This window comes from Scheffersomyces amazonensis (genome assembly GCF_036850825.1).
Source record: "Scheffersomyces amazonensis strain UFMG-HMD-26.3 chromosome Unknown RJT21scaffold_2, whole genome shotgun sequence".
NCBI classification, from domain to species: Eukaryota; Fungi; Ascomycota; class Pichiomycetes; order Serinales; family Debaryomycetaceae; genus Scheffersomyces; species Scheffersomyces amazonensis.
Window position 1 is genome coordinate 1,282,665 of NW_027042742.1, and position 16,143 is coordinate 1,298,807.

At 33.0% G+C, this 16,143-nt stretch overlaps 4 protein-coding genes across 4 annotated transcripts; 2 read left to right on the forward strand and 2 right to left on the reverse strand. All coding sequences in view use genetic code 12, as the record gives it.

The window, feature by feature from the left end:
- Nucleotides 1-1,607: 1,607 nt before the first annotated feature.
- On the forward strand, nt 1,608-2,288 carry RJT21DRAFT_112744 (uncharacterized protein; the record flags this gene model as incomplete). The annotated part of the gene is made up of 1 exon (XM_064880105.1): nt 1,608-2,288. One exon carries the CDS (start codon nt 1,608-1,610, stop codon nt 2,286-2,288), a length of 681 nt encoding a protein of 226 aa, XP_064739547.1.
- Nucleotides 2,289-2,764: 476 nt separating this feature from the next.
- Nucleotides 2,765-3,862, reverse strand: RJT21DRAFT_112745 (uncharacterized protein; the record flags this gene model as incomplete). Its single annotated transcript, XM_064880106.1, has 1 exon — nt 2,765-3,862. One exon carries the CDS (start codon nt 3,860-3,862, stop codon nt 2,765-2,767), a length of 1,098 nt encoding a protein of 365 aa, XP_064739548.1.
- Nucleotides 3,863-10,647: 6,785 nt separating this feature from the next.
- On the forward strand, nt 10,648-11,823 carry SUN41 (putative glucosidase; the record flags this gene model as incomplete). Its single annotated transcript, XM_064885342.1, has 1 exon — nt 10,648-11,823. The coding sequence occupies one exon, from the start codon at nt 10,648-10,650 to the stop codon at nt 11,821-11,823; it is 1,176 nt and encodes a 391-aa protein (XP_064739549.1).
- A 160-nt stretch (nt 11,824-11,983) lies between these two features.
- On the reverse strand, nt 11,984-13,909 carry CAN1 (Can1p; the record flags this gene model as incomplete). The annotated part of the gene is made up of 2 exons (XM_064883236.1): nt 11,984-13,485; nt 13,528-13,909. The coding sequence occupies 2 exons, from the start codon at nt 13,907-13,909 to the stop codon at nt 12,239-12,241; spliced, it is 1,629 nt and encodes a 542-aa protein (XP_064739550.1). The 3' UTR covers nt 11,984-12,238.
- Nucleotides 13,910-16,143: the final 2,234 nt, after the last annotated feature.

Genomic DNA, 16,143 nt, shown 5'->3' on the forward strand with positions numbered 1-16,143 from the left:
TATTTTTTATTTTTTTATTTTTCGAGAAAATAATAAAAAATATTTGCGTTAAAAATTTGCTGCTCAATTTCGTTTACCCAGCTACCAAAAATGCACAGAAATAACATTCATAAGCCTACGGGACGCATGATACAGGATACATATTTCTACATCCATAGCCCTTCTAGATATGGTGGAAATGTTCTTGCGACAAAATTGATTTGTCGTTCACGCAATCCTGTCTCCCATTTTAATTTTGCATCCTAAACTGTGTCGGAGATTAATAATTGCATGATTGACACAGAAATAGATATGACACAGCTTTTGAGTTATGGGACATCTTTTGCTATAGCAATATCTCTCTATTAATTTAATTGGAATGTATCTCAGTTCTCTCTGTTCAAGCTTCGAAGTGGTAGTCTCGATCATTAATGTTTGAAAATACTTTTAGTTAGAACAAAAGTATTGTCCGATATAAGCTGCTTAATTATGTACTTGACGGCGTTTATCTTTATGTCGTGTCACACCACTTAAAGCTATAAACCACCCTTCTAAAAAGTTACAAACATATTTATTAATTAGCTGAATAAAGAATTCTTATTGAAACAAAGAAGATGAAGAATGTCATCTTGCCGCCTGAAAAAAAAATAGCTGAAGATATAATCAAAGCTTTTGTGACGAATACTTATTCCAATTAAGGTAAAAATTTGCCCGTAATAAATAGATGAAGATAATGCAACCTAGGGGCAGATTTGATCAAATGAAAAGATTTATGCGACATAAACGATACGAAAAGTAGGTAGAGATATTACAATAGCAATTTTTATCTTGTCAAATAAATGTGTTCGTTCAATTAAGAAGAATATTTTATTATTTAAGCGATTATTTGGTTGATTGTGGGTTTGTATATTATCGCACTCTTTGACATAAAAGCCGAATAGCCTTGTGGTTGTTCGTTACAGACACGATTGTATTAGCCTTGTGTAAAATAACTAAACTTACAAATGCCTTGAATTTTTTTGCCAGGGATGGTCCGGTATAATTACAGCAAAGAATTCTTAGGCGGTAGTTACGGAGGGACCAGCATTTCGTCTGACCACAAAATTGTCTTAGTGTTATTCTATGTCATTTACCACGAAGTTCATTTTTGTAGCATTTTCGGTTTACGCAGCAATTAAAAATTAATCATTGAATGAATTAGACAAATGCTCACAAATTAATGCTGGAACTAGAACTTTAAGCAGAATCTGAACCAAAGCCCTCTCATTCCCGACCTCTGAAGATTCATTCAGGCAGTCCAAATTTTGGTTACATTCTATTCTGAGAATTTCAGAGACACTACAGGAATGCTCCCTAAAGAAGAAGGAATAAATGCTTCGAAGATCTCATCCAAAAAAGCTTAACCTTCTACTTTTTAGATTCTTGTGTTACCCCTGGAATTGAAGATTGTACTTCTAGGGTAATATTACTTTATTCTACTTCAAATATCAATCTGAGAAAATTTGTAAATTTGGTGTGGCTTGCCATATTTTTCGAATCGTGAGAAGGCTTATTAAAGGAAAAATTCGACTTGACGCCATCGGTTTGTGCAAACTAGGCTTCTACATTAAACGAAACTACAATTAAGTATGAGTGCATTTATACTTGGATCTACTGGTTTAGTAGGTTTTCAAATTCTCAGAGCTGTTGACAAATCAACATTTTATAATAAGATATCTACAGTTAGTCGCCGCAAACCAGCAATTGAATCTGATAAATTAAACTCAATTGTTGAAAAAGATAGTGATAAATGGACCGATATTATAAAAAAAGAAGCTAAAGGTGCAAGTACCTTCTTTAGTGGATTTGGTACAACTAGAGCAGCTGCAGGCTCTGCGGATAATTTTAAAAAGATTGATTATGGTGTTAACTACGATGCTGCCAAGGCAGCCAGGGAAGCTGGTGTCGAAACTATAGTATTAATTTCAACTGTTGGTGCCAATCCCAACTCTTATTTTCTTTACTTTAAAACCAAAGGAGAATTGGAGAATGCAATTATTGCCTTAGAGTTCCCAAGGACTATTATTTTGAGACCAGGTCCTTTGTTAGGAGAAAGGGATAAGGCAAAGGATTTTCTCAATACTTTATCTGCAAAGGTCTTTCAATTCGTTCATGGCACAAGATTTTCATTTTTTGGAAATCCAATTTATGGTGAAGAATTGGGTCAAGTGGCCGTTAATTTGAGCGAGGAGCCCTTTACTAAAAGTGATGTTCCAATAGTAAAATTTGTTGATGGAGGTGAGTTGACCGCTTTATCCAAGAAGCTTTAAAATACCAGCAAGGTTTAATATTTGGTATGAATAGGTTAAGATTTTCGGTATATAGTTCACTAATGTTTTTATGTTTGTATACAGTTAAATTCAAATGATAATAAATAAATGTATATTAACAATATGCTCCAGGTGCTCCAGTTGATAATCTTTTGACTTTCTTGAATATTTAAGAGTTTAGTTAAAGCAAACAGGCTTCAAAAAAATTAAAATCCAATAAACTTTATTCTAATAAAATACTAATAAGAACTATGTAATGAAGAAAAGAACTAATAATTATAAGGAAAAATAAAAATGCTAAGTTGAAAGCTAATAAATACAACGATTATTGAAAGAAATTAAGGAAATTGAGATGTAGACTAGAAACAATGGAATGAACTAAAAGGTAATAAAACAAGAGAATATAGAATATGCAATATGCAATATGGAAAATACCGACAATTCAGAAATGATAAATAAATGACAAATAAATGTCCCTATTCTATACAAGGGCATTTTTTTGAAGTATCATTAATAAGAATATGTTCATATAACCAATCTTTACCCATAAATCTCAAACCACAGGGACAAGTGCCCCAGTGATCTAATTTATCACTCAAGTTATGGAGTCGTCTAACGGCAACTTCGTCAAATTTGAAATGACGATTCAACAAATGCTTCTTAAAATCATAAGGCCTGTTAAATTTACCCAGCTTATGACGGCATTGATTCTTGGGGAAATGACATTTAAATCTCGACTCACTTTGATGAGTTCTCATGTGCCTAGTCATATCTCTTGTAATTCTCTTACCACATACTGTACAAACAGAATGATCAACAAATTGACTTTCCACTAAGGGGACCACAATATTAGAGTTGGAATTGACTAAAGAAGTCATATCTGGATATTGGTTCAACTCAATATTCATCGGTATTTGCATACCTGTCATAGTATGTTGATGGTGATGATGGTCAGGTTGATGGTAAGTAAAATGCTGTTCTGGCAATTGTTGGGGAATATGTTGATAAATTGGAAGTGGGTAGCTGCCTGTTCTAGATTTCATTTCTTCTGAATTTGCTGTAGTTGAATTGCTCCCAATGGAACTTGAAGATTCTACTAGGGAATAACCAGATGATCTCAATTCTGGAAGCGACTGACTCTTCAATTGCCTTGGATCTTCCCTAGGCAGTTTGGTAGAATACAGATTCAGCTGTGAAATTAAACTAGTTGCATGTAAGGAGGTTTGTAAGGAGCTGCTATGTAAAAGTGGAGGAGGAAGAGGAGCTGCAAATCCTTCTTGATGAGACACAGTTTGTTGTATAGTTTGAGAAGCAAGATGGTGATGAATTGGTGGCTGATGTGGTTGTCGTAATAACCCATAAGGGGTATTTGCTGGCGAAAAATCAACCGAAGGGTTAGCTATATAACCATATGATTCTTTGTAGTCGTAATCGACTGTTGCAGGGGGATGTGACAGGCCCACATTTGAATTTGAATCATTCTCTGAATTAGACGAATATTGATATAATTGGCTTGGTTGATTCGAGCTACTGTAATTTGGTTTTCTCATAACTTGTGAATCAACTTCTGACATGTGCAACGGATTAATTCTCTGCGACTGTGAAGGGTAATTAAGCAATTCCATTTATACTAATGTTCTAATCGATACACTCCAGCTGCAAATTAGTAGTTTGATGATAGCATATAAATCAAACTATAAATCTCAAATTTAAAGAAATTGAGTTTTCTTTATAAACTAATTCTAAGAAAAAAAACACAAATGTAATTTTTCTGTAATTAAATTTTAGTAAAAAAGGGTCCCAGGATCAACTTTAATATCTGAGCTTTTTCCTTTTTAAGACAATATGTTATAGTTGTTATATGAAGTTCTTGGAATAAAATTATACCAGAGTCGGTGCAAAAAATGAAGCTTTGACTTGTTGAATTAAACACTTATTATATAATTATATCAGTAATTATAGAAGTTTCGCTTGTGCTGTGAAAGAAACTTTTTTTTCTTCCTTAGAATATGGGGGATACGAGAATCCGATCACTTAAAAAGAAGAACTTGGTTAACGCTTTATATATAATTATCGAACTATTTTAATTAAATATTTGGAATCAAGAGTTATCATATTTCATTTATATACCCTACTTACGATTTATAACTTCAAAGGGTCAGATTTAAACTTAAGAGGAAATATGCATTGAAAATAAACAATATAAAATTTGGGAAATTCATACCTTTCTTTTATTTTTTTTTTAAATTTTTATTTTATAAATTTTTATTACAAAATTATTTTTTATCATTCCCAAAAAATAAAGTTATTTTCAAAAATTGGTTTTGTGTACCTTCTTTCTACGAGAGTATACTTTTTCAGGGAACTCACATGTAAAACATACCACTTGAGTTTTGTTGGCCATAAACAGTGTCAAGCAGCACTAGACAGCCCTAAAGGTACAAAGGTAGATATGAAACCACTCTATTGAGGCGCATCCATCGAAAATTTGAACTAGATCAATTGTAACACGATAAAGGCGTCTTAGTTTGAAGAGAATAAGATTAACTTAAGTTTAACTAATTGAATGAAGATTGAGCATCTCTAATTAATGTATTATTACATTTGTTGCATACAGGCTATATCAAATACTAGTTGTATGCTTGATTATAGAAAAAAAGAAGAAAAGTATGAAATTTCAAGATTCTTTGATGGTAAATCTTTTTTTTGTGAGGAGAAATCGTAATACAAACCCTTGTTCCGTTGGAATTTTATACGTTGTAACACACCGTCTTGTTGTATGGGTCTAATTTTGATGAAACAATTGTGAAGAATATCTTTGGCGATATTATTACCGTTAAATGTTGCCTCTTGAGTTATAGAAATTTGTTCAGCTTATTTGTCTTAAAGTCCTTACTCAAGAGCAGCTGACATTAATTTTGAACCTTAGTGAAAATTTAGTGTTATTCACATTCTATTGTTCATTTTCATTAAATAGTGCAGCGCCTTCGGTACATTTCTTTCCAGTTTCGAAGCGAAGAGATAGAAACCATTACCATTAATTGAAATCTTAAGAGCTGTAATCACAGTATTCATTTCAGAATTGTTTGATAGATTCTTATACATATATTGGAAACAAATTGAATCAAAAATTGTGCAAATTTTGGTAACATATGCATCAGAAGTGGAAATGTTAATTTCATGAAATTCTAGAAGCTTTCGGTTAATTTGATGCACCAAAAAAATAATAGAATTACAGAACAAAAAAAGAGCTTATTACATACAGTATTTTTATGGAACTTACCTGCATTCATTTCAGCTCTCTATCGGGAAACTATCCTATTTTTAACCTTGCTGCATTAATTCAGAAGGGTTCAAACTTAGTTACACATATCCTTATGGAAGTCTGTAGTTTGTACATATACTAGATGTGCGATTTATCCTTAGATGGAGTTTAACAAAATACAAAAGGAATGAAACGATTTGCATTATAAAAATATTAGTCTCTGGAGCAATATGCTAGCGGATTATTAGGCAAACTTAGCCGGCATTGATCCAGCATGATCATACGTTCACCAACTTGACGTCTCTGTATATTCGGGGCATCTCTCGGAAGATTAAGTTAATCAGAAAGTAGTAAGATTTCACCAAGATTATTAAGTATCTACATTATGCTACCTTAAATTAACATTGAGATCGCTGGTCGCAGACAATCAAAATGGAAAGACAAAGTTTTAATAGTTATTTTCAAGTTAATGATGGCTATTACATAAAAGCTACTGATAAAGCAAATGCTATGCCAACTCTACTACACACTATTTGCAAATCCGAATAAGTCCGTCATGCTTTCTTATAAAGAAACATGTTATACAACAGAGTGCTTCTTTTACATCCGGAAGCAATATATGAAATAGATTATGCCTTTGACGTAATACTGAAATTAGAATTTTTCTAAGCGGAGGTAATAAGGTAAAAAAATAATCTACATGGAGCTTCAAAATGAGTCTTTGTGAAAGATGACAATTCGACCCAGTTCCCTTGTCAAGTATTCCTTTACGATGAAGCTGGTAGAGTAGACGGAGAAATTAAAGAATTATTTCCGTTACAGTTGAGTATGTTAGCACTTCTTTAAGAAAAGGTTCTACACTTATATTCCATACATAAAACAATGCACTGGATACGTCCTGTAGGAAAAACGTTTCAAGTGATGTAGGATAGACGCATTCAGATGTAAATAAGTCAAATAGCTAGTTATAGTTACGAATTGTTTTATTTTTTACTAATTATGATATTTGTATTGTATTGTCAAAAGAAAGGTGAAAGAAAGAACGAGTGAGACATACTTTTTATTCCTGTAACTGAAATGAAATATGTTTTTTTATTCGTATGTATCAAGTTAAATTTTTTTATTGGTTATTTTCTGACATTGTATGTCATGAGTCAAATATTAACGTAGATTTTAGCGAAAAAGTCATTGTAAAAGAGTAGTTGAGCAGTTAGCGAAAAAAACCGAAGTCTCAAAAGCAAAGAAGCACAAGGAACCCTGTAGCCAAAAAAATATTTTAGCATTTTCGAGTAAAAAAAAAGAAAAAAAATTATTTGAAATTTTCACGCAGGATCCGTTCTACAACGCCTTCTGATCCTTTTATGTCAAAAGTGGGATGTTAATTCAGTCTTAAGAATGCTAGTACATGTAAATCTTATGTCGCTGTTTATAATTTTATACTGTTTGCTCGAAATTTAGAGGTAATCTTATTTTGTCGTACATGCTTACTTTTTGAAAGAAGCTACTCCATTGTGACTATTCTTTAACCTAAATAAATGAGATCGTTATTTAACATTTGTTTTAGATCTATTAAGCAGCTCCCAAAGCAGCATGATATTTGCAATTTATCTGGTTTTTAAGGCGGTATACGCACAAGCCAAATTAGAACAATTCAGTTTTCCTATTTAACTTAAACCCTGAACTAATTTTAACAACTCTAAAAAATGAATTTAAACTCAATCTGAAGAACTCTAAAAATTCAGGGGGCTAGAGTTGAAAAAAGTATTTGAAGTCATGTAAATTATCCACCTATCAGCCAGTATAGTGCTAGATAATAGAACTGCCTGACAATAAATGCAGTCAAAAAATTATTAAACTTACTGAGGCTTACTCAAACTACTGTCTGGTCGTCTAGAAATTCTTAATCAGTATATAACTGACCAAGCCTTATCTTGTTTTTTATTTTCCTTACACCTACCTGCCTACATTTCATACACTCTCTTCATTTGTTTAGGTTTTGCATGTTCATTGGTTTCGGAAGAATATTACTGCAAAACCATTATTATTTATTTACCTTTCCCCTCAATCCTCTGACCTTTTTTGAATTCCCGTTATATGTGATCCCAACACAGACCTTTTCGAGGCCATATTTTATTTTCCCTTGCCGGATTATCTGGATTCGGATAGAAAATTTTCTTCATCAATCCGCAACCTGGTGGCTCAACATTGCGTCATTGTATTTTACTGCAGCTTACCATACCTAGAGCCTGAATCGAGGCAGGAGTATCAAATATCGTAAGAATAAATATCTAAGGAAATCATTGAAAGTACAAATTAACTGTTTGATTCTAGTATCAAGCAATGATGTATACCATATAACTAGGATTTTCTCTAGAACTTTGAACATAGGGATTCCTTATCTTTATTTTTTTGAGTGTAAGGTTTTTTATTTTTACAAAGCTGCAGCTCGTTTTCTAAGTTCCACCTATTTATGCATGGCTGATGTTAAGATCCGTGGTTCTTAGCAACGTGATCTTTGGCAGTAGATGACTTTAAATGCGAAATCACTACCTGTTGATCCTTTCTTTTTTTTTTAATTGCTTTAGATTTACCTATTTAGTTATCTTTATGGCGATCTTCGGATGATAGTGAAACAAGCATATTATAGTCTTTACTAATAAGGGCTTACTTCTTAATTTTAAGGCAAAAAATCGGAATATATACGAGCTCTCCTAATGAGACATATGTATATAAGTTCATATGCAGCTACAAACAATTCCGATATAGTGGTAACATAATCGAAAATCCTATAAATCTAAATAAAGTATGATGAATTCTGAATTTCTGATGTTTATTTTGAAATAAACCTATCCCTTTAAAAGCGTTGAATAGTTCATTTCATCCCAACTAGAACAATGCGAAGTTATTTTTTAAATTATTAGCAAATAATTCAGCTAAAATGATTTATTAAAATACGAGCAAACTCTATAACCACAATTCTTTTATGCATAAAATAACATAAAACAGTTAGAGAATTGACTTTTACAAATTATGTTGCTCTACTTTGCGTATATTTGCTTTTTTTTTTTCCCTAAATCTTTTTTTCCGTAATTCATTTTTTTGTTTGGCCTGTGAACTATTTTGCAGCAAAGGAGCTGGCTGAGATTTTGCTGGCTAATTGAGCATTCTAAATTGATTTGGACCAGCATACACAATGGAATCAAATGTCTATATTTTCTCCACTGATGAGATATCAGACTGTATATCACGAAGATATTAGAAAGACAATAGAACGTTCAATCGAAGCTTGATAGTATTTCCCAAAAACAATCGTCGAATCGTTTCTAGTGCATTCCATTGCTTTGCTGTCAACTTAAAACATTGTTCACCTAGAAATTTGTACTCCGAATTAATGAATCTTCACTTTTCATTAGCTACATACAAAGACACCAGCCTGCGTTCTTATAAAGTTATGGAAAGGGGTTACAGTTAGCTTGGATTTTGACGAACTTCATGTAAATGGCTGGAAATACAAATTGGTTTTGGCCAGTACTGGCTAGAATTTCTTCACCTTGACCTGTTAGATAAGATTTACTGAACTTTTTCAATACAGATAGGTTCTGATCCGAGCGAGCGAACAGATCAGAATCAAAATCAGAATCCTGCACACCAAATTCTATACAAGCTCTTAAACAGGTTTGACGATAGCTTAACAAAAATCGTAAACGGTAAACAATAAATCCCGCATATAAACTGTAAAAATTGAATAACCAGTAACATCGGTTTTATGAATTATCTGTCAATTGTTACCCTCGGAAATAAAAGAGAATGCTGGTTTACACGAAAGTAAGTATGGCTGGGCCGTTTTTACTTTAAGCCGCAAAGTTAAATTCAGAAGTGTAACTGCCTCATATATATCATCTTGAATTCGTCGATACAACTTTTATCATTGGCTCATAGAAATTTGGATTCAGTTACTCTTTTCTTCTAGAAATATATTTGAATACATCTTATAGTATAACGAACATCGTTGCTTTGAATAATATCATTCGAAACTCACTCCACCCTATCGTGTGAAAAGTCGTCTACAAGAGATATTATTATTGTAAAAAGAGAATCAACTCCACAAACTTAGTCACTCCTTTATATCTATTCAAAGTTTGGTAGTTCCTCTCAGTTTTAAACATTCGTATACTGTCACTCCTTTTGCTGTATATTTAAAAAGGTATGTATTATTTTACTAATGAATCTAGGATCACTTATGCTTTTGGGTCAAACAATTGAAGACTATCGAAGTAGACAGAACATGAAATATTATCAATCCAGTCAATAACATTATTCAACCAAGTCAAACTACAATATTTTTACCATACAATGCAATAAAATTTTTTACACGAAGACACAAGTTGTATAGATCAAACAATTTTAAGAACTTCATGATTATTCAGAACATGGGGGCAGAATAATTTGTAAAAATTAACTGATTTATGCAGCGGGGCTGGATCGCAAGACATTTTGTTTACTATTTTCCAGCCACCTGAGTTCCGAGGGACAACAAAAAATTGCCTGGTATGAAATTTTACAAGTTAGGCAAAAAATATTTTTATTTCGCGTGTTAAAATCCCTCTCAACTTCGTTTAAAACTTATTATTACGGCAATTGGACAATGGGATTGCAACACAAAGTCGCGATTTTTCAGTTGAAACAAAAACAAAACAAAAAGTGAGACAATACTAATTCTAATAAATCAAAACATAATTCGTACCACATAATGCCTCCTTACAGTTAAATTAGCTTTTAGTGAAACAGATTCGATGCGGTTGTGACGAGATGTATCTACAATTCTAAGTCGGAGCCCCTGTGGATAAGTGTTTTGACACTAGTTGTCATTTCAAGAATTTTAACCAATTCTTACTTGACTACACTTCAATCCTATATTATAACAAAAAGTTCCTTAGTTGATAAAATTTATTTCATACCTGTCTACTTGGAAGAATTCTTCAGCTGTATATACTTATGATCTTCAATTCAATATTTATTCATTAATAATAACAAACAATAACTAACATTCATTTCTTTTAGTTTATTCATTCCTTTAATTTTATTACCCACTCAATGAAATTTTCCCAAGCTTCTATTTTAGCTTTTGCTGCTTTGGCTATTGCCGCTCCAGCTGCTGCTTCCGATGGTGAAGATTGTTCTTCAGTCTCTTTCCATGGACACCATAAGCACAAAAGAGAAATTGTCTATGATTATGCTTATGTCACTGTTACCGTTGATATCAATGGAAACACTATTGGTGTCCCAGCTACAAGTAGTACTAGTTCTGTAGATCCATCTACTGAACCATCTACTACTCAAACCATTGCAACCACTTCCATTGCATCAACCACTAGCAGCCAACAAGCTGCTGCCAGTTCAAGTGCCAGTTCAAGTGCTTCTAGTTACCCTGTTGGTGGTAGTGGTGGTATCAATGGTGATTTAGGTGCTTATCAAAATCCAACTCAAGAATTCCCAGATGGAACTATTCCATGCTCTCAATTCCCAGCCGGTCAAGGTGTCATTGCTTTGAACAACTTAGGTTTTGGAGGCTGGTCCGGAATTGAAAACTCTGATGGTTCTACTGGTGGACCATGTAAAGAAGGTTCATACTGTTCATACGCTTGTCAATCAGGTATGTCAAAGACCCAATGGCCATCTGCCCAACCAGCCAATGGTGTTTCTGTTGGTGGTTTATTATGTAAGGGTGGCTTCTTATACAAATCTAACCCAAGCAATTCTTACTTATGTGAATGGGGTGTTAACAAGGCTCAAGTCGTCTCTGAATTATCTCAATCTGTTGCTATTTGCAGAACAGATTATCCAGGTACCGAAAACATGGTTATTCCAACTGTCGTTAACGGAGGTGCTACTTCTCCAATTACCGTTGTTGACCAAGCTACTTATTATACTTGGAGAGGTGGATCTACTTCTGCTCAATATTACGTTAACAATGCTGGTGTCTCTTATACTGATGGTTGTATCTGGGGTACCCCAGGATCTGGTATTGGTAACTGGGCTCCATTAAACTTTGGTGCCGGTTATGCCAATGGTATTGCTTACTTATCTTTAATTCCAAATCCAAATAACTACAGTCCTTTGAATTTCAATGTTAAGATTGTCGCTGCTGATTCTTCTTCTACCGTTAGTGGTCAATGTGTATATGAAAACGGTAAATATAACGGAGATGGTACCGATGGTTGTACTGTTGGTGTTACTGCTGGTAGTGCCAACTACGTGTTATACAATTAAGGTTAGTAAGGAAGGATTTTTCAGTTATTTTGTTTATTATATTTACTTTTATTATTATTATTATTATTATTAGAATAGTATTATTTAGTATTATTATTACTCAAATAGGTACAAATAAAAAATATTTAGAAATCATGTTATCATGCAAAAACTTCTGTATAAACTTTGTGTCGCTGATAAATAGAGTCATAATGACTGTATTCTGAACTGTTAGCTTAATCCGGAATCCAAAAGGCTTACATTAAGGTGAGGACTTACATTGAGGTGAATAAAAGTTAAAAATATATTATAATGCAATACAAAAATAAATGAAAAATGCCCAAAATAAAATTAAAAAAATTAATGATAATGACTAAGAAATAAATGAATAATGCGATTAAGAAAGTAAAATGTGAAATATAGAAAAGGAACTGCTTTAAGCTAACCAGTTCCAGAATTTTTCCCAGATGTTCTTTGGAGGTTCTTCTTCCCAGACCAAATCATCAATTTCTCTAACACCAGAATCAATATCACATTCATCTAATGGGATAAATACTGTAGACCATTTCCAAGCCTTAGCACCAAATCCATTGAAGTAAAAGTGGAAAAATACAAAAGAAACAACAAAAAGAATAATGGAAACGTAAGCAGTAAAGAATTTGCTAGCATTGATGGACCAGAAAGCTTGGAAACCTTGAATGAAGACAAGGATAAAGATAGAAATAGCAGCATAATAAGCACCCCATGGCATGAACATAGCCTTGAATGGTAAAGAGTCTCTAGAGATACCTCTTGACTTTAAGATTCTCATGAATCTAATATGTGTGTAACTAATCCAACCCCAAGCAATTAAACCGGCAGTAGCAGTGATGTTTAATAACCAATTGAAAGCATTATTACCTTGACTTGAACAAGCTAAGTAACCTAAAGAACCAAAAGCAGCAGTGAATAAAACTGCAACATATGGGACACCATGTTTAGTAGTTTTCTTCAAAAAAGCAGGTGCAACTTTAGCTTCAGCTAAACCATAAAGAATTCTTGAACCACAATAGACGTTAGAGTTACCTGCAGAAATAATGGTAATTAAAATGACAGCATTGAAGATATCTGGTAAAACTTTGGTACCTGAATTTAACATGGCAACAATGAATGGAGAGGAAGCAGTATAGTAACCATTAGCAGCTAATTTTGGATCATCGTATGGAACCAATAAACCAATAAAGAGCATACACAAGACGTAGAAAACCAAGATTCTAAATAAGACTTTTCTGATAGCAGAAGGGACAGTCTTTCTTGGATTAGCTGATTCACCAGCTGAAATACCCACCAATTCAGTACCTTGAAATGTGAAAGCAGCATTAATTAAGGAAGATAACCAACCTAAAAATCTAGCAGTGTTGATATTTTCAACTAAAATACCTGGACCCCAAGGACCAGGGTTTCTCCAGTATCTGAAACCGACTGGACCAGTTTTACCAGCTCCACAAACCATGATGAAAGCATACAATAACCAACCAACAACAGCGATAACCTTCATGAAGGCAATCCAGAATTCAACTTCACCATAATACTTAACTGGGAAGAGATTAAATACAGTCAAAATGACGAAAAAGATAGAAATCCATGCAGCTAAAGGAACAGCATCAGTCCACATTTGAATGACTTGACCGACAACAGATAATTCTAAAGCAAAAGTAATGGCCCAAGAAAACCAATAATTTCAACCATTAGCAGCACCTAAAGCTGGAGAACACCATCTAGCAACGAATTGATTGAAAGAACCAGAACATGGAATTAATGTAGCCATCTCCCCAATGGATTGAGTAACGGAGAATGCTAAAGAAGTCATGAATAAAAATGAAATCAATGCAGAAACTGGACCGGCATCGGCTAATGTACCACCAGTAGAGATAAAAAGACCTGTACCAATAGTACCACCAATGGCAATCATTGAGATCATTCTGGCGTTCAAAGATCTTTTAACTTCAACATGTTGTAATGCAGTTTCTTCTTCAATTGAATCTGCTCCTATGAAGTCTGAAGACTTTTCTATGTTTGAGCTTTTAGCGTTGGAACTCGAAGTTGCAACTTTTTCACTGAAAGACATTGTTAGGGGGTAATAATATTATTTAGTAACCTCTTTAACAAGAAAAGATAAAGGAAATACCAATACTCAATTGGTATTAAAGAAAAATATATTTTCACAAGGATGGACTATAATAAACCTTATTCATTATGTGGATATCAGGAAATCAATCAATACTTATACAAGTTTCAAGTATTGGATATTGCTCAAAATGAAGAAAAAAGGAACAAAGAAAAAAAAAAGCTAAAAAAAAAGAAATTTATGATTCTGCCCTATCTAAAATAATACGTCTAATTTTTTATCTTTATATAGGTGACTTCACTATTTCTAGTAGTGATGCTGCTGCCTTCTATTATATTTATACAAATTTGCTAGGGTCTATTAAACCAATTGCTTAAGACATAGGGAGGTGATGAAAATGTTATTTACGCAATATTAATTACTTATTTAAAATCGTGCGTAAAAACAATTAGCTCTAATACGAAATTGGTTTCGATAATAAACCTAGAAATAGACGGCATGAATTCCTAGTTGACTCATGTTGATAAAAAAGCAGGGCGCAAACCAAGCTTGAATAAGCATTAGATTAATTGCCTCCGCATAAATCTACGGACAGTATCGTACTTATCAGCGGCAAATCACCTTATTTGGGGTAATAACACTAACCATAGAACCCCCATTATAAGAAGGAGTTGATTGCCTTTAAATGCAGTAATTTAAACAACGGCATTTTATACTTTAAGGCAATTCGTAACTTGGTTGTTAATAGGATCTTTTATTCGCGATGAGATGCCTTGCAGAATATTTTGAAGTGTAAATGCCGCGTAGAATCTAATTCACCGGTCATTAAAAAAAAAGAAACTTTAACTTCTAACGAAAATGCCCTATGAAAAAAAAGATTTTTCTGTTCTTGGTATCTCGTAGGAAGACAACATTATTGACATAACTTATGTTAACATAGACACATGTAATTATCAATTGACTTCTAAAATAATTAGTTTATTATTATTAAAAAATAAAATTATTAAGGATACATGCACTACTCGAATGGCTCTTAATAATTGACAGCTGGAGAAATACTTCAAAATTAAGCAGCAAAGATCCAGCCCCCTAAGCCGCCAATCAAGCGAAAAATATAATGAAAGTTTAAAATAATATTTGCAACAGACAATAAGAAAATTTTTCATTCATTACTTAACCTTACACTTCTGTCATCGTTTAAGCAAAACAACAATTCAATTATACATAAAATGTTCTGATTATATTATTAAGCTATAGTATTAAGCGTGGGCCTGTTGAACATAGCTAAGTTTATTAACTTTTAAGCGCACCAATTATAGACATTATTATAGACTTTATAAACCTTATAGACATTATAGACTTTATAGACCTTATAGACATTATAGACTTTATAGGTCCATTTACTATTATTTACTAAACTTCACTATTTAGTAGTACACTTCACTATATGCTTGGCTTATTAATTTATAGACATCATTATTTAGTAAGGGTAACGTCATAGGGGTAACATCACAGATGCTTATTCTTCAAAAAAAATGTTTTTGGAAAGTTCGTAAATAAGCAAATTTCTAAATGTAACAATATGATATCGATTAACTTTGTTCTTGACTCGAGAAATGGTTTTGGAGAAGAAATGAAATAGAATTAGAAATAGTAATAGTAATAGTAATAGAAATAGTAATAAACTTTATGTTGGGTATACTAAATTCTTATCTCCATTACCCCATAATTCAACAAATGGTTAAGATAAGATAAAGGGGTTCTACTGCTCTTTAGGGATTGAGCTTGGTTGATTTTAAAGGAAAGGACTACCGTGAAGGATCTTGAGTTACAGCTTGGTTACATCCTCATCCACTAAGTACAATCGAGAACGAGATGTCGCAAAAAAAAAAGAAAATGAGAGCGGAATCATAACCAAGATAGGTAAATGCCGCCCATTTTCCCAGTGGTCTGCCTCGCTTGGTGTATATGCGTCTCATTCTTTCTTCTTTTATGTATCAATAGTTCACTAACTCCATCTATGTAATTCTAATGGGATTGTAAATTCAAGCCCCACATATGAAAATAAGTCGTGTGCTTTCGAAGTCTAATCTCTTAATATATTAAGTTCTGACTCAATAATAATTTACTGAAATATGTTTTACTAAAATGAAGTGGGTACCTTATTCTGACAAAAACCTATTTCCAATCACATTGGATATGTATTGAACTAATTTAGATGTAGAGGTATTTGA